Source organism: Eptesicus fuscus, chromosome 14 (genome assembly GCF_027574615.1).
Source record: "Eptesicus fuscus isolate TK198812 chromosome 14, DD_ASM_mEF_20220401, whole genome shotgun sequence".
Classification (NCBI taxonomy): Eukaryota; Metazoa; Chordata; class Mammalia; order Chiroptera; family Vespertilionidae; genus Eptesicus; species Eptesicus fuscus.
In genome coordinates this window covers 60238336-60258690 of record NC_072486.1, presented here as the reverse complement: position 1 = coordinate 60258690, position 20355 = coordinate 60238336, and the positions used below count along the sequence as shown (strand labels likewise).

The window sequence follows — 20355 nt, the reverse complement described above, 5'->3', positions numbered from 1 at the left end:
TGTGCACGTGTTTTCATACATGCGTGTGTGTGTTAATCTTGAGTAGCCTTTCCTTGGGCTTGTCCGAAGCCCTATCTTCATTTTAGAATGGATTGCCCTTCTGTAGGAGCTGCTGAGCTGGGAGCATTAACTTTAGTCTGTAATAAGTTTTACATTCTCTTCTCCCCATTGGTCACCTCTGCTTCAGTTTTGTTTATGACGCCTTTTGGCACCCAAAAGCCTAAAGTTTAAACATAGCTGTGTGGTTCATTGCTTGTTATTTCACTTTATAGCTCCTGGGTTCTGTGCTTGTCTTAGAAAGAACTTCTGGGTGAGAGTCCAGCAAAAATATATGCCCTTCTGTGAAGGTAACATAATCAATACATGTTCAGTGTTAAAAATAGAAAGTACATAAAAGCACTTGCCATACATACACCCACCTCCCCCCCCAACTGCCTCACCCAGGAATATTCACTGTCCACATGTCTGTGTACATGTTTCCAGTTTGATTTTCTCTCATAAAATTAACTAGAAACTGCATTCTGCTTGGTAACCTGTGTTCTCCCTTAATAGACCTCGAGTGCACTCCTGGTCATGATTCTCCCACAGTATCAGACTTAATGGCTCTGTAGTTGACTGTCCTATGCATATAAAAGAGATTATTGAGTTGATTAATTCCCAATTTTCAAACACACAAACTGCCTCTAAATTTTTACTATTATAAATAAGGCCAAAATAAGCATTCATGCAAATAAATAGTTGTGCATTCTGGTTATGAAGGGAAAGGTCCAGAAGTAATATGGCCAGGCTAAAGACTTTTGACTCACATTTCCACACTGCTTTCCAGAAAGTTCATCCCAATCTACCTTCCCGACAAGAATGTAGGAATATGCTATTTGTCATGCCTCTCATCTGCTCTGGGCATTGGCTTTCAAACATTGTTCCTTGTTGCTTTAATTTGCATTTCATTGATTACTACTGATGTTAAACATTTTTATATGACTTTTGCATGTTCTTTGCTCATTTTGTGATATTTGCCTTTTATTTGTAAAACCTCTTTAACTTTTATTTATAAAACCATCTCTTAACTGTAATAGGGTATAAACATATATCCAGTCTATCATTCACATTTTTATTCTGCTTACAATGATTTTTGAGGCACAAACTTTAAGTCTTATTACTCAAATCTTCTAATCTTTCCCTTTATAATTTTCTTTTGTAGTTATACTTAGAACAGCTTTCTTTTCTTGAAAGTAGATAAATTCTCACCTGTGTTTTCTTTTGATCCTTTCACAGTTTCATTTTTACACTTAACTTTTTAATCTGTCTGGAATTTATTTTAGATTATAAAGTGAAGTAAGGATCTGATTTTTTTTTTTTCAGGGAGTTAACCAGCACCACTTACTGAATGATCTTTCCTTTCCTTGCAGATTTGAAATGTCACTTTCATATTTATACATCAGGATTATTTTTCTGGGTGTTTTATCTGATTCTACTGATCTAACTAGTACCACACTACTCAATAGTGTGGCTTTAATGTATTAAAAAATTTTTTTCAAATCCTCACCCGAGGATATTTTTTCCATTGATTTCTAGAGAGAGTGGAAAGGAGGGAGGAGGGAAATAGGAAAGAGAGGGAGGGAAGAAGGGAGGGAGGGAGGGAGGGAGAGGAAGAGAGAGAGAGAGAGAGAGAGAGAGAGAGAGATCCACATGAGAGAGACACATTGATTTGGTCTGAGGGCTGACGTTCTAACAACTGAGAAAAACAGTCAGGGCTTTATAATATTTTTAATGTCAGGTCCCAAGTAGGGCATTTCAGAGTTTCCCAAACCTCGCTATATGGTAGCAGCCAGTTTGGTCCTAGCAAGAACTGAGAAAGTTGAAAGAGCCACAGAATGATCTTCAGATAAATAAGCGATGATTGACCAGGGAGGGAGTGCTATCAAGTCTGGAACCTTCAATGATCTGATCTACTCTGGGCACCTTTGGAAGACCAGATGGAACTCAGGAGGAACTGAGGGTGGTGGTACTGATGGCTCCAGGACCACTGAATCCGGGCAGGATCCAGTAAGCAGAACCATAAAGGGCACTGACCTAGCTCAGGGAGGCCTTGCAAAGAGTCAGCAACTTATGCCCACGGGACAGGTGGCAAGGTTTCACTGCAGAGGGGCAGCGAAGATGGCATAAATAGATTCTATTGTGCTGGTAAGATTTCATGGTTGGGTTTGCTGAGCTGGAAAATTGTGTTTACTTATTTACAAGGCAATATGTGACTTGCAAACCTCCTCCACCAGGTAGGTTAGAGGCCAGGTAGGTTATCGGATGACCCTCTCAGTGGACCAGCAGATTTCGCAAAGAGAAACTAACTACCCAAAGTACCCACAGGCCTGCCAGGGCGTGTGGAGTTTCATTTCCGTCTCCATACCGGGTAGCACAAGAATCCTTTCTACTTTAATTGGGGAAGGACATGCATGGGGAGGTAGGGACAGCAGAGGGAGTTGGGGTAAGCAATGGAACTCACACTTCTCTTGCAGATTTTAACTTTGCTCTGTCTCACTCCTACTCACCCCCACAGCCCAAGCGGGTAACAATCACTTCTCTCCCAGCCTTTCCCCCTTTCTACACTTCCCCCAATATGGCAGCTGGCTGGTCCAGGTGTGGGAGTCCCACCCCAGCACCCTAGAATGTTAAGGGCATTCTCCTTTTACCTCCATGAGCTTTAAGACCACTTGTTGTTGGCTTATCTTCCCTCCCCTCCAGTACCGGTCTGTGTCTCAGGTCACGGCCACTTACTGTTCGGCAGGGATGTAGCCATCCACCAAGGGGCTGCACTCCACGCCGGCCACCTTGACGTAGGAGGCGATATCTCGGAATTCCAGGCCCAGGTTCTCTCCTCGGATGGTGACCTTGGTGCCCCCTTCCCGGGGGCCCGTCACTGGGATTATCTGGAGGGAGGAAGCACGGTGATTTGGCAGGCACCAAGACGAAGCCATCACCCCCTTGCTGATGGGCCAAGGAATGGCGCTTCCCACCGCTGCCCAATTCCTGAGCTGTGTCCAAGTGCCCCAGGGCATCCGGATCTGGCACTGCCAGTGGGCAGGAGCTCTGGCAGAGCAGTCTGGGTTTGGGTGTGGGTTCAGGAGCAGTGATCAAAGACCCTCATTCATTTTCCTATTTCGTAGAAGAGGGAGCGGAATGTGATCCTCAACATTACTGGGTAATTCGTTGAAAATGGGGATTACTGAGGAACCAAGATGGCGCCAGAGGTTAAACACCTAACCTGCAGCCGGGCACAACAATTTCAAAAATACAACTAGAGGTCAGAACGGACATCGTCCAGAACCACAGGAAAGTTGGTGGACTGAAATGCCCACAGCTGGGGGGAAGGAGAAGGCCACGGGGACAGTCGGGGAAGCCGTAAAAGCCTAAGGTATGGAGAAACGGGCAGAGACACGAGCACACGCGCCTGCGGGGAGGATGGAACCGGAGAGGAAGGGGCGGCTGATGACCTGGCCGGCGTTCACTGGCAGGAAGGAGATAAAGGCTCCGGAGTGCGCTGAGTGCCGGCTCCGATTGCACTGAACCCCATTCCGGGCGAAACCCTGGGAAAATCACTCACTTTCGCAACTCCGCCGCCCCCGCAGGCCGCCCGGCCCTGGACGCTGGGGACGCCGCCGCAGCGGCGGCGCCCGGAGCCCGGCGGCCTCCCAGCACCCGTCCCCGCCGCGCAGCCCCCGCGCGCCTGGTGCCGCGGGCCGCGCGCCCCGCACACCGGACGGAGGCCCGGGCACCTTCTCCGTGCACCTCCCGGCGGCGCTAGACTTCAGTAGAGTTGACTGAATTCAAGGGATTAAGAAGTACAAATTGGGGGGACGCCGCGGCGGCGACGCCCGGAACGCGGCGATGGCGGTGCCTGGAGCTCGGCGGCCGCCCAGCGCCCGTCCCCGCCGCGCGGCCCTCGCGCGCCTGGTTCGGCGGGACGCGCGCACCATGCACCGGACGGAGGCCCGGGCGCCCTTTCCGTGCACCTCCCGTCGGCGCTAGACTTCAGTAGAGTTGACTGAAATGAAGGGATTAAGAAGTACAAATTGGGAAGTTTGAAAAAGATGGCGGCGGAGGTTAAAGGCTGTTCTGTTGCCTCGCACCCAGCGAAATCGGAGGGGATGAGGTGTGGAGGCGCGTGGGTCTGGCTGGTGGCGGGGGAAAGGGGCTTTTGTTCCAAACCTAGGGGAGATTAGCTCTCCATCACCCTGAAATCCATCTTCTGGCGAACCGCGGGAGACCCAGATGCCTGCGGGGAGAGGCGGGACTCTTGCGGAGGTGCGCCCAGCAATCAGTGTTTGCTGCACTGGAGTGCGGAACGAGTGCGGAACGAGGGGACTTAGATACGTGGAAGGCAGAAGGACCAGACTCACAGCCATCGCGGCTCGCCGCACCATGGCCTGTTGGCGCCCTGAGACCCCACCCCGCCCTGGGACCCGCCCCGCACGTTTTGAAGACCTGCCCCGCAAGTCTTGCAGGCACACCTGCGCCCCAAGCAACGGCTTATGCATGTGGGTGGCCTGCTCTCTGGCAGCGGACCAGATGAACTGCTGTTCTAGTCGGACTGCTCCAGGGCCACTCAGACAGGAGGAAGAAACTACAGTTTTTGCTGTAATCCTTGCTGAGTGCCTAAGGCAGTAGCTGATCTACACCCCATTGGAGACCCAGAAACGAGGGCATCTAGTGGTCTGTGGGAGATGACACCAGATTTCAACCACGTGCATAAGGGACACATTCAACAGGAATATTCAGTGAGCGCCAAAGCTTTGCTGCACCAAGACCCGGCCCATAAACGTGTCTCCTGCACAGCAACTCTTCCTTTATAGACAAAGAGAGCCCCCCCAGTGACACCAACAACAATCAAGACTTAACTATACAAAGGAGGACCAAGATGGAGGCATAGGGCGGAGGCCTGATTGTTGCCTACCACAACAACTTTGAGACTACGACAAGAGAGCAGAGCAGACACCATCCAAGACCACCATAGGGCTGGCTGAGTAGATGCTCTACAACTAGAATAAAAGAGGGGTATGTGGGATGAGGCTGATGCCGGTGACCCAAAGACCACACTTTAAGAACTACGGCTCAGGCGACACAAAAGAACTATGGCTCAGGCGATACAACAGCGGCCTGGAACGTGCTCGGCGCAGTTCCCCCGGCGGTCTCCGGCTGAGGGGACGGCTCCACTGGCAGCCAAGCACGGACAGACGAGCCCCTATGAGACATGGGGTGGGAGACTCCGTGCTTGCTGACCTCCGAGTCCGTCAAGAATCTCAACGCCCCGGAAGCGGCCAGGTGCGCATGCTCGGCGACCGGCCACCGATGCAGACCCAAGGGCTGACGCAGCGACGCCAGACCGGCCCACCGCCATGCACCGGGCGCACCGGAGCTTCGCCGAGCCGCCGCCCGACGAGTTCTGCAGCAGCCATACTGGAGCTCTGGAAGGATGGCCAGGGGATTTGCTGAGGGGGGATTGACCGGCAGGAATTGGGATCGGGAAGACGGGGCTCCGCTGAGACCAGGGTGCGGGCGGGGTTGCGCGCCTCTGGGCTAGGGTGTGGTCACACGCCTCTGGGTATAAGTGAGGCCTCACGTCCCTGGGTCTAGGTGAGGCCACATGCCCCTGGGTCCAGGTGAGGCCGGACTCCGGGTCCGGGTGAGGCCATGTGCCCCTGGACCCGGATGACGCTGGATCCCGTGCCCGGGCGAGGCCAAGCGCCCCTGGGTCTGGGAGAGCCCACACACCCCTGGGTCCAGGCGAGACCATGTGTCCCTGGATCCGGGTGAGACCTCGTGCACCTAGGCCTGGGTGAGGTCACGTGCCCCGGGGTCTGAGAGGCCAAGCGTCCCTGGGTCCGGGTGAGACCTTGTGTCCCTGGATCCGGGTGAGGCCGCGTGCACCTAGGCCCGGGTGAGCCCAAGTGGCCCTGGGTCTGGGAGAGGCCAAGCATCCCTGGGTCCGGGTGCGACCATGTGTCCCTGGAGCCGGATGAGGCCTCGTGCACCTAGGCCCGGGTGAGGCCACGTGCCCCTGGGTCTGGGAGAGGCCAAGCGTCCCTGGGTCCGGGTGAGACCATGTGTCCCTGGATCCGGGTGAGGCCTCGTGCACCTAGGCCCGGGTGAGCCCAAGTGGCCCTGGGTCTGGAAGAGGCCAAGCATCCCTAGGTCCGGTTGAGACCATGTGTCCCTGGATCCGGATGAGGCCTCGTGCACCTAGGCCCGGGTGAGGCCACGTGCCCCTGGGTCTGGGAGAGGCCAAGCGTCCCTGGGTACGGGTGAGACCATGCGTCCCAGGATCCGGGTGAGGCCTCGTGCACCTAGGCCCAGGTGAGCCCAAGTGGCCCTGGGTCTGGGAGAGGCCAAGCGTCCCTGGGTCCGGGAGAGACCATGTGTCCCTGGATCCAGGTGAGGCCTTGTGCAACTAAGCCCGGGTGAGGCCACGTGCCCCTGGGTCTGGGAGAGGCCAAGCATCCCTGGGTACGGGTGAAGCCAGATCCTGGGTCCGGGTGAGGCCATGCGCCCCTGGATCCATCCGGGTGAGGCTGGGTCCCAGGCCCGGGTGAGACCACGCGCCCCTTGGGTATGGGTGAGGCCACGTGCCCCTTAATCCGGGTGACGCCGTGCCCCTGGGTTTGGCCGAGACCAAACCAGAGGGAGTCGGACCTCCATTACCACCATTTGTCCACCATCCAGAGCTGAGGGGTCAGTGCTGACATGTACACATAAGGAACTACTGGACATTGAAATTGGGTCTCAAAAGAACTGTTGGTCCAGGGGGAAGCTCGCTACAGATTGATTCATTTGCCTGTCAGCATAACTATTATTGCTCGTCTCACATTCAGTTCTTATTAGTATATATCTAGTGACATATGATCTCGCTCATCTAGGGGAAATGATGAACAACATAGACTGAGGAACAAGAACAGAACCAGAAGCAAGGAGGCATCGATCGGACTATCGGGCCTCAGAGGGAGGATAGGGGAGGGTAGGGGGAGGGTGGGGGGGAGGGGGAGAGTTCAACCAAAGGACCTGTATGCATGCATATAAGCCTATCCAACGGTTAAGTTCAACAGGGGATTGGGGCATGCGTGGGGAGAGGGGTGGGATGGGAATGGGGGGATGAGGACAAATATGTGACACCTTAATCAATAAAGAAATTTAAAAAAAAAAAAAAAAGAAAATGGGGATTACTAGTAAAGCGTTTGGGCATTTGCTTGTGTTGGTTGCATGAGTAACCCTCCTGTGAACCCACAGCCCTCCACACTATGGGAACTGAGACCCTTCTCTCTCATGTCACTTTCCATAACCAGATATTCTCTCTTTTCTTATCCTTCTCTTGTCCCCTCCCCTCCCCTCCCCCCAAATGAAATTGTAAGGCACCTTCTTTGTGTTCCTTTCATGGTAACATTTGTGTCTGATTCCCATCTTTCCATCCCCCACCCGCTTCCTCTTCAGAGCCGGAGCCTCTGAGAGCAGGGACAGCGTTCCACTTCTCCTGTGGACTTTGCAGTAGCAGCATCGTTGTTTCTTGAGCTGTAATTGTACTGCAAACTCCAACTCGCCAAGCATCTTCTTGGAGTTAGCAGAGCACTTGTCACAACCCCTTTACCTTCACTGTTTGACTTGGTTTCTAAGGGATATTTGTTTAATTAGACTTCAGCCTCATACACTGGCCGAAATGTCTAGCTGTCCCTCCGAAGATGTCACCTTTGGTGTTAAAACCCATGATTGGAATGTTAAGTTCCAACAAACCAAGGGCCTGCTTTGTGGGGGTGGGGGGGGGCTCCATCCAGTTCACATGGTCTAGCTGCGGCATCCCACAGTAGAAACCTTAGTGGCAGAGACATTCGTGCCAGCCTTTCTTGGCATTTGATAGACAGAGAAAGGCGCATTTCCCATTCCTGGGGCCTCTGAACATCAGCGCCTGGATCCTGGCCAATGTCAAGGGGCAGGGAGTGTGGCAAAGAGCTCAGATAGGTCACTTCTTAGTAGGTCCTGCTCTCTCTACCCTTTGAGGGCCACAAGTGGGGGTTCCATCTGGGGGGACAGTGAAAGGTGGGAAAGGGAAACTAGGCTGGGGTGCCCCCGGGCGGCAGCTTTGCCAGGGGAAGGCTGTTCACCTACAAGTCAAGATACTTCCTGCTTCTTACACATACAGGCATGCATGTCTGTGAATGAGCGTGCACATAAGTGTGAGGGTTTGCACATGCGTGTTCTCCTTGCATTGGAAACAAAGGCTCTTTGGAGACAGAGACCCATCTCTGTGTGAGGGAGGTGGGCAGATATAGGGGGAAAGGAAGAGGGAGTCCGTGTTCTTCTCAAATGCCTGCTCAGCCAGTCCTCACAGTGCAGCTGGCATCTGGCAGCAGCTGAATGATCTTCCAGCCCCGGCTTGTCATCCAGAGAAAGGAATTTGACCTCTGGCCCAGCCCTTGGTTCCCTGGGTTCTGGGAGGGCCGATGCCAGGATGGAGCCAGTGAATAGCCTCCATCTCAGGAACATTTGGTTAATTTGCCATCTCCTCCCTGCAATTTTCTTGGTCTCAGGCCAAGAAGAAAGCCAGCCCCACCATTTTTGCCAGACACGCTGTTAGTCACACCTGCCAAGGTGGTTTCTTGTTAAGGGCTCTGGGTGGGGGGTACAGAGGGGTGGCTGGAATGTGGAGCGGGGAGGTGAAGGCCCAAGGCGACCTAAATGAACCCCAGAGGCAGTGACTCCCTGCGCTTAGCCATGGACAGCGATGATTTTGATGATGATGAACAGGAGGAGGAAGATGGGAAGATCCCTGTAGGCTGGGCATAGATTCGCTCAGACCATCCTTACAACTCCACGATGAGATAGATGGTCAACCAGACCCATTGCACAGGTGAGCAAGCTGAGGCACAGAGACAGTGATGAATTAGCCTTGAGCCACCCAGCAATTATCCTACAGAGCCAGGACTCAAACCCTTGACCCCCACCCACACAGCCTCTGTCAAGGGTCCACTGCTTGATGAGCCTGCCGCTGATGGAGTGTCATGGCTTTGTCACCAAGAGAGACTCTTAGAGACAAAGGGAAGGGGGTGAGGACTTCGAGTCCTTTCTGACACAGCTTCCATGGAGACTCCAACTGGACAGTGGAGCCCCTCTCTGCTCTCGCCTTCCCTTGGCCAGGCACGGCCTCAGGCCCAGCCCCAGGCAGGACCTCTGGACAGCGGCTTACCTCCGTGATTCGGGGGTTCGTGCACTTGCTGTTGGGGCCCGCCAGCTCCAGCCACTGGCTCTCGTGGATGGGGCAGTGCTGCCGCAGGGTGCACTGGCCCTGCACCTGGCACCAGCCGCACTCGAAGTCAGGGTCCGCCTTGAGGCACAGGCCGCAGCTCTCACGCATGGCTCCGCACTTGTAGAGGTGAACTGCAGGCAAAGGGTGAGGGTGGGCTGGGGTTGGGCTGCGAGGGGCGGGGAGTGTGGCAAAGAGTACAGTCCCTCCCTTTGGTGATGGTTCTGGACTGGGTAGGCCAGTCTCCCTCCAGCCAGCCCTGCTCACTGCTCCTCTCCCAGGGGCCACCTGCCCACGCTGAGCCCGTGCCCAACAAGTCACAGAGCAGTGGGGATGGTGGAGAGGCTGTGGAGGGGGGGCTCAGGCCAGAGGGTAGGGGACGAATGACACCTGCCCACGAGTGCAGAGTAGCTCTCCCCTTCACCCCCCACCAGGGCCACCTTGCACACCTCTGTTCTGAGCTGGGTTGTCGATGTTGAAGTGCCCGTTCCACACGACCATCAGCTCCACGGGCAGGTTGTTGATCTCCATCCCTTCATAGGAATACTGCATCCAGGGTGGGGAGGAAAGAAGAGAGAGGGGTCACAGGTTTCTAGAGGGGCTGGATGTTCAGCCTGGGCCCCTGAAGAGCACACGGGGCTAGAAACTGGTCCTGATTTTGTGTGTGTGTGTGTGTGTGTGTAGCACATGTGTACAGGCATGCACATCTGTGGGTGGGCGGGGTGGGGAAGCAGGTATCAGGGGACAGGGCGCAGGGCTTAGGAAGCGAGAGAGCAGGGGAGGGCCAGGCTGGGTGGGATACCCATTTGGAACGCAGGTCCATGGAGCAGCTTTGAGTGAGCTACTCAAGCACCTTCCGTGGAGGCCTGTCCGTTCTCGGGCTTTCTCCAGGAAGTTTAACAGAGTCCCAGCCTTTGGGACTGTGGTGCTAAGAGAGGGGAGGAGTGCAGGGCGAGGTGCTGCCAGGGATGGAGGGTGGAGGGGCGGTCCCCAGGCATGCCAGCCCCCATCTGCCTTCTGAGAGCAGACACTTCTCAATCCCAGAGGGGAGGCTGCAGAACTCAGAGCCTGCCTAGCAGCACTTCCAACGCTCCCTGGTGTTTTCTCATCACCACACAGACTGCCTCCATGGGGGGTGGGACGGGGCGGGGAACTGAGAGGCTTTCTGTGCAGGAGAAGCTGAGGTCTGGAGATTTGTTGGAAGGTCTGGTCCAGGAGACTTGTTTGACAGGCTCTTTTTAACCTTTTGCACTCGGATGTCGAGTGTGACTCGACACAGTTAGCATCGGTAGCAGCTCGTATGTCGAATTGTATTGAATGTATCAATAATTTGAAATATAAAAAAAATCCAAGTAAATAAGTTGGTATGAAAAGAAACTCCAGTTTTTTATTCTACTGCCGTGCTTTGTGAAATCTGGGGTATTTAAAAAATTAAATCCCGAGTAGAATAAAGGAATCGAGAAAAAAACAAGCAAGTGCAAGGCGTTAAAAAAAATATATATATTTTTAATTGATTTCAGAAAGGAAGAGAGACACACATCAATGATGAGACTCATTGATTGGCTGCCTCCTGCACACCCCCTACTGGGGATCAAGCCCGTAACCAGGGCATGTGCCCATGACTGGACTCGAACCTGGGACCTTCAGTCTGCAGGCCGACGCTCTATCCACTGAGCCAAACCAGCTAGGGCGACAGGCTCTTTAACTCAGAGTTAAAGGTTGGCACGCTAGGCCGTGGGGGTGTGGATGGTTATGACAGGCAGCCACCGCTCCCCACAGAGCTGGCACAACACCTTCACCAGGGCGGGGGCCACAGAACCTGTGGACACACCAGCTGGGGAGCCTGTCACCTGCGCCTCTGCTTCTGCAGGCAATCTGTAGAGGCTTCTAAAGAAGTTAGGATCCTAATCTGAGAAATCACCCCACATTCCTAAGTTCTAGAATGTGCTCCAATGTGAATGTGCCGAGCTGTCCTCATGCAGCAACATACAGCCTTCTCCAGGGTCTACCCTACGCTCTGAAATTTCTCACTAACTCCCAGAGTATGCCCGGCCAGGAGCCACGGTCAGTGTTTCCTCACAGAGATGGTGGTTCACACCATTCACCCTCTCACAGCACCTCCCTGTGACCGATGACACCTGGGCCGGGACCAGGGTCTGGGCTCAAGCCGGAGAACAAAGCCAAGCTCTGCAGAAACAACCGTGGGGTTTTTGGATCAGCTCAGAATTCAGCTGCTGACTCAAGCTCTTTGCCACACAGCTCAGTCATCAGCTCCCCAGAGATTTGTCTTTTGCGTCTGGGTCAGGCTGGGTCCTGAGTTTTCTCACAAAATCTCTTCTACTCGACTGGAGGTTCTCCTGGACCACCTTTATCAGAGTCATCTAGGGGCCACGGAAGGCAGGTCCCAGGGCCCCACCCAGACCTGCTGAAGGAGGCTGAGGAGATGGGGAGAACCTTGTGTGTGTGTGTGTGTGTGTGTGTGTGTGTGTGTGTGTGTGTATGTGTGGAGGGGGACAGAGGGAGAAACTCCCTTCCGGACCTCCCTCCCCATTTCCGCCCCTAGTCAAGCTCCACGTCCCATCCTTCCCATCTCCCTCCTCCATGGCCCTATGGGGGAGTGTGGTGAGGGTGGCCCAGGCAGCTAGAGGGCCCTGGCTCTGCCAGGCTCTGCCCAGGACCCAAAGAGGGACTAACAGTTCGTGGCCAGGGGCATGTTGACAAAGATGGTCAGAACCTTCAGGCTCCTCTCAGGAAGGACCTGAAGTCCCTCACAGAACAAGGCAGGAAATTCTGCATCGGCCACGTGTGTATCTGTGTTTACAAATGTGTCCAGATGGGAGAAGAGGTCAGTGCACAGAACTGTATTATCTGCCTGTTCATACATGTGCGCACGCACACACACGTTGCCATGACGTGGCTCTGCAGTGACCAGCTGTGGGCAAATGACCTACGCCCAGTGCCCCCATTTGTACAGTGGGGCACAGTGGGACTGCAAACAGTGCCTACCTCACAGCAACGCTGCGAGGGTCGGAGACAGCCATCCAGTGCCCGGAGCACAGGGCTGTCGAGTGGAATGAGCACTCAAGTATTACTGTGTATAGTATTTACACAATGTTAGGGATGCTGTGCAAAATACATTTGTGTTCCCTGTATTTATGTTTATGTGGAATAATAATAGCAGCTGTTTATTGAGTGTTTATGCACCAGACACTTGGTACATATGGAGGTGTATGCATATGAGAATGCTTGTATGTTCAGATGTACTTGTGTGTACACCTACATTTTTTTTCCAAAGAAAACTGAAAATCAAAAAGACTTTAAGGATCAAATATGCTGGGTGCTACTTTCTCTTTCTCTCCCCAGTTCCTGGGATCTTGATTATGAAATATTATGGAAATCACGAACCCTCCACCACTCCCTGGATCTCTAGGGAAGCCACTCTCCTTCCTGGACACCCTCTCTTGCCCATGACCTGCACCCCACAGGGAGAGCGAGGCAGGCAGACATCTGGGGAGCCCGGACCACTGGCTCCCATCCTCTCTGGCTCCCCGCCTCTGTGCACTTAGCATTTATACAGCTCTCGGCAATCAGTGGGCAGTTAATCTGCACAAAGCCCAGAGCCCAGGGAAGAGTGTTTCAGGCTCCCAAGGGCCAGAAGGTTAAGTGTCTCAATCAAGTCTGGCTCTCTGCCAGTGGATGACCTTGATCGTGACCTTGGGGAAGTGTGAACTTCAGTTTCTCTACCTCCTGAAGCAAAAAGAAAAGCTCTGTGCAATTGGGACATGCTTTCCTCCAACCATTCTCTGGTCCTGAGTTCTGAGGTATTTTGCTGAAAAGCCAACAAAAAATCTGAACAACATAAGAAGCCCATGCGTCTGTGTCCAGGACCCCAGAGGGCCCAGCAGACCAACTCCCAGCTGTGCTCCAGGAGGCAGCAAGGGCACAACACCTCCCCGTCGGCCTCACCACCCCTGTGTAGCATGTGGTAAGTTGGGGCACCAAGAGAACATAGGGGGCCACTGTGGGTTTGTGGAAGCTGGGCTGGGCCCCAGGACCTAGGCCAGCACTGCAGCCAGCCCGCTGCCGCTGTGGCCCACTTACTCCAGAATGCCCACAGTGCCCTCCCTCCAACTCTGTCTGTGAGCGGCCCTGTCCTCCCTGGGGCCCCCTGAGGGCTGCAGTGATTGGCCCAGGGCCTGTCCCCAAATAGTGGGCTGGAAGCGACCTGCCTGCCCACCCAGCCCAGCATCACGCCCATGCCCAGTTTTCCTGCGTCTCTTTTCCTTCTCTGCTCTCTGAGACTTCTCTGTCACCCACCTCTCAGTCATCACAAACCCAGGGGGTTCTCTGTTAGAGCCTCTCCCATCCTCCCCCATCCAGAGAGCTCACTTAGGCAATGAAACAAGGTAACTTCCTCACAACCCTCTCTGATGCAGACCAGCCCCTGCTCCCGGGGTAACACCAAGGCTGGGGTATAAAGTGCTCGGTTGCTAATTTTTACTCAAACCTTGATCAGGGGGTGTGTTAGGAGCCCAGAACTGCCGCTCCTTATCGCATTGGTACTGCCCACGGAGCGGGCGCCAGTGCCCTGAGGAGAGACCCAGCCCCCATCTGTCAGGGCCTCTGGGCTTCCCTTTGGGCCCTTGTTCCCAGGAGGCTCTGATTTCACCCCCACATTCAGGGAGTTCCCTGGGACCTCCAGAGGGCTCATTCATGGAGTCAGGCCTTGGCTCAGGAAATGCTGAGGTTATCTGAGCACAATTGGCTTCCAATTCTGGCAGGGCCGCTGGGAAACATGCTAGTCCCCCAGGATGGACGGGGTTTTGACCCAGGGGCTTATGGGACCAACTCAGGCTGTCATCTGGGTTATGCTGGCCTATTTAACCGAGTTAGCGGAAGCACAGGGGCCCAGCCTTGTGACATCTGGGGAGCTGAAGACTCATCAGAGGCCGAAGACTCTGCCCTCCCTCCTGACACCTCTGAGGCCTGGATCTCTGGGGCAGCTTCCCTGGGGCACGAGGCGGTTTTCTTCAAGGTCTGAATCCCCAGCTGCCTTCTGCTGAGTCAGACGTGGGGCTCAGGCTCTCTTCCCCCAGGGACTTGCTTATTTGGGGGAGAACCACTTGAGCCAAACCCTTGGGGCTACTCCGCTTGGCCTCAGGATTTAGGAGGAAACCGGAGGTGTTTAATATCCCCTTTGCTTGCAGGTTTAATCTGGGGCACTGCAGAACTCTGAAAACCAGGCCGGCTGCCAGGGGAGCTGTGGTCTGGGGTTTCCGAGGTTGGGAAATCGGTTGTCAGTTCAGTCTGGAAATGCTGAGCCACCTTGGGCAAGCATGTGGGCCTCTCTGAGTGCCACTGACCCCAAATGGCTTCCTGTAGGGAGAGTGAAGTGCTCCCCCACAATGCTTTGCTCCGCATCCCATTTCCAATCACACTCACCACGGAAGCGATGAGGAGGATGAATTCAGGCCGTGTGACACAAGAGGAGATCCCAAATCCCAGCCCGGCCGGCCACTCACTAGCTGTAGCTGTATGATATCCGTGTCACTTACCCTCTAGGCGGGGCGGGGGGCGGGGAGTGGGTGGTATTCCAATGCACATGGAGCTGCAGGCCCTTCTAAGGCCTGCCACGGCATTTACTTTTGTAGTTATTAGATTTAATTCTTAAAGAGGGTCCCCAATTGTATAACTCTCAGCCCCACAAACCTTGACCTGCCCCTGCTTCTGGGCCTCCAGTTGCTCTTTGTACAGTGAAAATGTCACAGATCTCCAAGTGCAATACTTGTCTCTGAGCTTCTGGGTGCATAGACGTAGTCCAGAAAGCGAGTGAGAGCAAGCAGAGCCCTGACTGGGAAGGCCCCGCGGGGAGGAGGTGATGGCAGGGGTGATGCTTGGAGAGGGTTCAGTGTGTGGTGCCGAGGAATCAGGTGGCGGCCGAGCGTGGATTTCCTCAGTGGGTAGGGTTTGTGCAGACCTGAGCAGCACACCCTCCAGCAGCCCCTGTGCGTGCGTGTCTGTCTCAGAAGCCTCCTGTGCTGGGACACCCACAGTGCCGGTGTGAAGGCAGTGGGCCTCTCTCTGTAGCTCACACGAGGCACTCGGCTCAGCCCTGGCAGGAAGGCGGGGCCCAGGGTCCCCAGAGCTCCTCCACGGAGGGTGGACATGCCAGTCGCTGCCCACGAACAGTGCTCAGCAGCCCCATGGCTGGTCCAAATCCCCTCCCCTCAGCCCCTGTCTTGGACAGAGCACTCTCCTGGCCACAACAGGGCCACAACTCTGGCAGGCATTGGTGACCTGGAGCCCAGCCCTCGCTGGGTGGTGGGCAGTGTGGGGAGAAACTGAGCAGTTTGGGGGTATCTGGGGAAGCCCTGCAGAGTTGAGCGCATCTGGCTCTGGACGAGAGAAGGATGGGTGGAGGAGGGTGGAGCCGCGGGGCGGGCTGGCACTCACAGAGGTGTTCTGGCACTGCACGCTGGAGCTGTTGAAGCGCAGGGCGGGCACCCTCTGCTCGCTGCCCTGGATGTTGAGGACGCACTCGTACCCGCGCTGCCCAGACTGCGGCTGCGGCAGGTTCTTGGCCTTCAGCGTGATGGGCTTGATCACCTCCACGGGCACCAGGATCTTGTCCACTCGCAGCAGCTGGGGGCAGTCCTGGGGACAGAGAGCACGGCTCAGGCGGGAGCAGGAAGCCAAAGGTGCGAAAGGTCTTATCTGGAGCCTCTCCAGACCTAACCCGCATGTTCGCCCCGTTCCTCCCTCCCACAAACACACCCAGAACAGTCCTGCGCACAAGTGCCCACCCCCAGCCTCTGCAGGAGGGAAGGGGACTGAGAGATCCCAGGTCCCGGAGTCACCATCTCGAGGCCACTTCTCCCCGAGGCTGTCCCTGCCCTCCAGGTTCCATTTTAATGCCCTACAGACTCTGACACTCCTGGAGGCTCCTCGGGCACCCCTCCTATCTCGCAGACACAACGCGGCTGGCTGGGAGTCCCTTTGCACGTTGGGCTGCCGAACCTTGTTCAGTCTCAGGCTGCCAAGAGGGACCACGTGGGCAGATCAGAGTGAGGCAACGCCCTGGCTGTGGCTCTGGAATGGGAGCCTGGGCCAGGGCAGGAGGATCCGGCAGAGCCTTCCATTGATGGGCTGAGCCTGGCATTTGGGAATGTTCTGGAATGGGCCCAGAGACCCTTTAAATCCAGAACCTTCTGACATAACTCTGGGGTGCCCTGAGCCCAGGGAAACGCCCCTCAGAGCAGACGCACGCTGACCAGATGCTAGCCATGGGCACGCTCATCCCGGAGCCCAGCAGGACCCGAGGACCTTTGGGGATGGAGGCAGTGGATCGCTGGCCCCATGTCCCTGGGGCAGTCAGCTCTGCCCAGGGAAGGCTGGGAGAGAATGGGGTCCATAAAGAGTGTGATGCTCTGCCCAGCTGAGAGGTGGAGGCTGCTTGTTTCTGGGTTCTCAGAGCTGAAGAAGTCAGCATTCCTGGCTGCTTGGCACGGGCAAGAGTGAGGGTTTCTGTAAACACCAGCAAGGCCTGGGCTCCCTGTGTCCGGCAGGTCCACCATTCCCTGATTCCTATCGCTGTGGCACTTTTGGGGCAAGTTGGCCATCAAAAGCGTGGCACACCCATCTCAGCAGAGGCTGCTGGCCCCCACCCCGGCACCTTCCACAGCAGAGAGGCAGAGGAGGCTGTGGGGAGGGCAGATGGGAGGCCATCAGGCAACTTGGCAGCCGTCCCTCCTGGGTCTGAAAGCACATGTGAGCCCCTCTGTCCTTGAAAGTGGGAGTGAGAAGACCTCAGGGCCTGCTGAGCGTCTGATGAGCTATGGAACCCTAAGCAGAGCCCATCCCCACTTTGAGACTCGATTTCCCTATCTGTCAATTGGAGGGAACCCAAGGACCCATTCAGCTCTAGTCAGTCCTGATGCCATGATTGGTCTCAGCTGTCCTTCCTGGTCACCCTGCAGCCTTGCTTCAGTGGGGTGAGGGCCAGAGCCGCTAAACTGATTCCCTTCCCTGCCCACACCTTTATCCTGAAGAGCAGGTAGGAGAGGAGCAGATCCAGCAGTCACTCCTGGGTGTGCACCCAAAGGAACTGAGATCAGGGACTCGACTGGTACCCCCCATGCTCAGAGCAGCATTATTTACAATAGCCAAAAGGTGGGAGCAACCCAACTGCCCATCAATGCATGAGTGGGTGAACAAAATGTGATGTGATAATACGATGGAATATTATTTCACCTTAAAAAGGAAGGGACTTGTAACACACGCTACAACATGGCTGAATCTTGAAAACATTATACTAAGTGAAACAAGTCAGTCACAGTGGGACAAATATTACACAATTCCACCCATGTGAGGTCCCTAGAGTTCTTAAATTCACAGACACAGAAAGTAGAATGGTGGGTTCTGGGGGATGGGGAAATGGAGAGTTCTTGTTTAATAGGTACAGAGTTCAGCTGGGGAAGATGGAAAAGTTCTGGAGATGGATGGTGAATAACAATGTGACTGCACCTAATGGCACTAAACTGCACCCTTAAAATTCGGCCAAGATGGTAAATTTGACATGTATATTTTATCACAATTAAAGGGGAGCAGCAGGGAGACAGGCAGCGGGGAGCAGCAGGGAGACAGGCAGTGAGGGGTTGAGCCAGCACCAGGCCCTGAGGCTCTGGAGTGAGTGGGTCCCAGAGACTTTGAGGCCCACATGGGGAGAGAGTCTTAGTAGCTCCATCCTGTGCCCCTGTCTCAACTGCCATCCCCACCGTCCCCCAGCAAGATGAGAGTGCAGGGCACGGAAGATAAGAGCAGGTTTGTAAAAAGGATGATGCTCAGGACTGAAACGGGCTTGTTGGAGAATCAGGAGGGACAATCTCTTGAGCCGAGGGTCCAGGTGAGTCCTGACTCCCCTCTTCACTCTACTCCTGGGCAGCCCTCCTCCCCTAGAGCATGTGCGAGCCTGGCCTTCCTCCTGCTCCATCCACATCTGCATGGGGGAGTCTGGCTGCATCTGGAGTCAGAGGAGTGCTGGACTCTCACCTCCATGTCCCACAGCAAAATGTTGCTGCTCGTGAATGGTGCACTGAGGATGTCTAGAGCCTCACAGTCTTCAGAACCAACCTAATGGATCTCTCTACTTTGCAAAGGAGAAACCGAGGCAGGGAGAGGAAAAACAATGGCTGTGTCAGCAGATATGCTGGCAGCTAACAAACTCAGATGCCAATCCACCCCTCTTTCCTCCCCTTAATGAAAGAGGTCAGTTCCTACCAGCGGGCGGGACCACCTCAGGATGGGGTGGTGGGCCAGCAAGGATCTCCCTGAGACCAGCAGGACCGGGGAGCTTGAAGGTGGCCTGGAAGCTTGCCTGGGGGCACAGTGATTCTAGTCCAGGAGACAGGCTAAAGCACAAGCTCTCTCCCCCTGTGAGACTCTCACTGAGGCTTGTTATGAGTTCTCTAATGAGTCCTGATTGTCAGTGGCCCCATAAAGCCTTAGTTTGCATATAAAAAGGTTGGCAGCTCTGAGAGTAAGTTCATTAATAATAATTGGAGAGGCCCAGGGCTGGGCTGGGCCCATTTTCCTCTGGTGGCACTGCTGATTGACCCTGGAATCCCTCCTAATTGAAATGTAGCATGGCAAGTTTTTCCTAGGCAACAGGCATGAAGGGACCGCCACCACGCTGCCCCTTCCTCCCACTCCAGCTCCCTGATCCTGCCCTGCCTCCTGCGGAGATCCCAGGACAGACCACCCCTAGGCCTAATGCTCCTGGGAATTTCAGAGAAACCTCCATGTTTCCCCACATCTCCTGTCTGAAGCCCACTGTCCGGGAGCTCAGGTCGGCCACACCTGTCCTCACCTTGGAGCTTTCTTAACTAGAAAGAGCCGAGTTGGGGAACCATGTACCTTTGAGTACAAATCTGTCTCCCTCCTGCTATTGTCAGAGCCAATCATTGCTTGACTTAAGGAGGCCTGGGGATTAACCACTCCTCTTCCAAAGGGCATTTGGGGGAGTCCGTGAACTGCCATATATAAAGTAGATGGCATGGAGCGATCGAGCAGTCAACAAGTGTTTGTTCCTTCCTCATCTTTGTTCCTCAGTTCAGGCTGCACCTTGGCCCTCCATCAACTCTCTTCCCACCGCATTTCCGAAGGATCCATCTCCCCTGCTCCAGCCTGTGTGTTTTCCACACACACCCCATGCTCTTGCTATCCAGCTTATTCCACCCTTCTTGGCTTCAGATCTGAAGTGGAGTGTGACACTTTCAACAGCTCTAAGGGCCCCAAACACAAGGGGGACAGGTAGGGAGGTCCCAGGTCTGGCCACTGCTCTCCTAACAGCCGGGGACCCCTCTGGGAGGTGACACCCTGAAGCTGCATGTTTTACATGCTCTGAGGCACACCTCCACCAGGCAACCAAGTGGCCTCGGGCAAGTCCCTCAGACCCTGTGGGGCTGGCTTGGATTAGATGATTTTTATGGTCCCAGTTCTATTACTAACCCAATAGATGATCTGGGACAATCATATAACCTTCCTGAAGCTCAGTTTTCCCATCTCTAAAATGGGGATAACCATGCCTGCTGCACTAGCTCAAAGTGTGGTTTTCCAAATACCGACCAACTGAATGCATGCTGGAGGGGTTGGGGACTTGAGGGGCAGGAGGGCCTCCTGGAAGTGGCTATTCACCTACCAGGAGGGAAGTATTTTAATATTATAGTAACCTGTATATTGTAACTGGTACCATGGTACAGGCAGGTATGGTTCTGGTAGAGAGAGTATGATGCTGTTATGATTCCAGTGGACATGGTTAGCATGGTACAAGGGGTATAAGGATTTAGTCCAATGTACATTCTGCCACCTCCATCCCCTGACACAAATGTTCCCATGTGCTCTCTTGTTTCATAGCACAACACATATGATCCCCTCCCCCCATATCGGTGTTCATGATAAAGAAACTCAGGACATCAGTTACCTACTCGTTCCGTTCCCACAATGACAGTGAACAAAAGCACTTACACCTGCTCATCTGACTTTCGTCCCAGATGATTATCCAGCCCCCACCTGGAATT

General features: G+C 54.5%; 1 protein-coding gene across 1 annotated transcript in view; it reads right to left on the bottom strand.

Annotated features, from left to right (window-relative positions):
• PLXNA4 (plexin A4) overlaps positions 1 to 20355 on the bottom strand; it is a 345488-nt gene that overhangs the window by 57484 nt on the left and 267649 nt on the right. The window contains exons 9-12 of the mRNA XM_054726089.1: positions 15734 to 15934; positions 9730 to 9826; positions 9224 to 9414; positions 2773 to 2924 (exon numbers count right to left, since the gene is read on the bottom strand). Of these exons, the coding sequence (XP_054582064.1) occupies positions 2773 to 2924; positions 9224 to 9414; positions 9730 to 9826; positions 15734 to 15934 (641 nt within the window). The remainder of the gene's footprint in view (positions 1 to 2772; positions 2925 to 9223; positions 9415 to 9729; positions 9827 to 15733; positions 15935 to 20355) is intronic.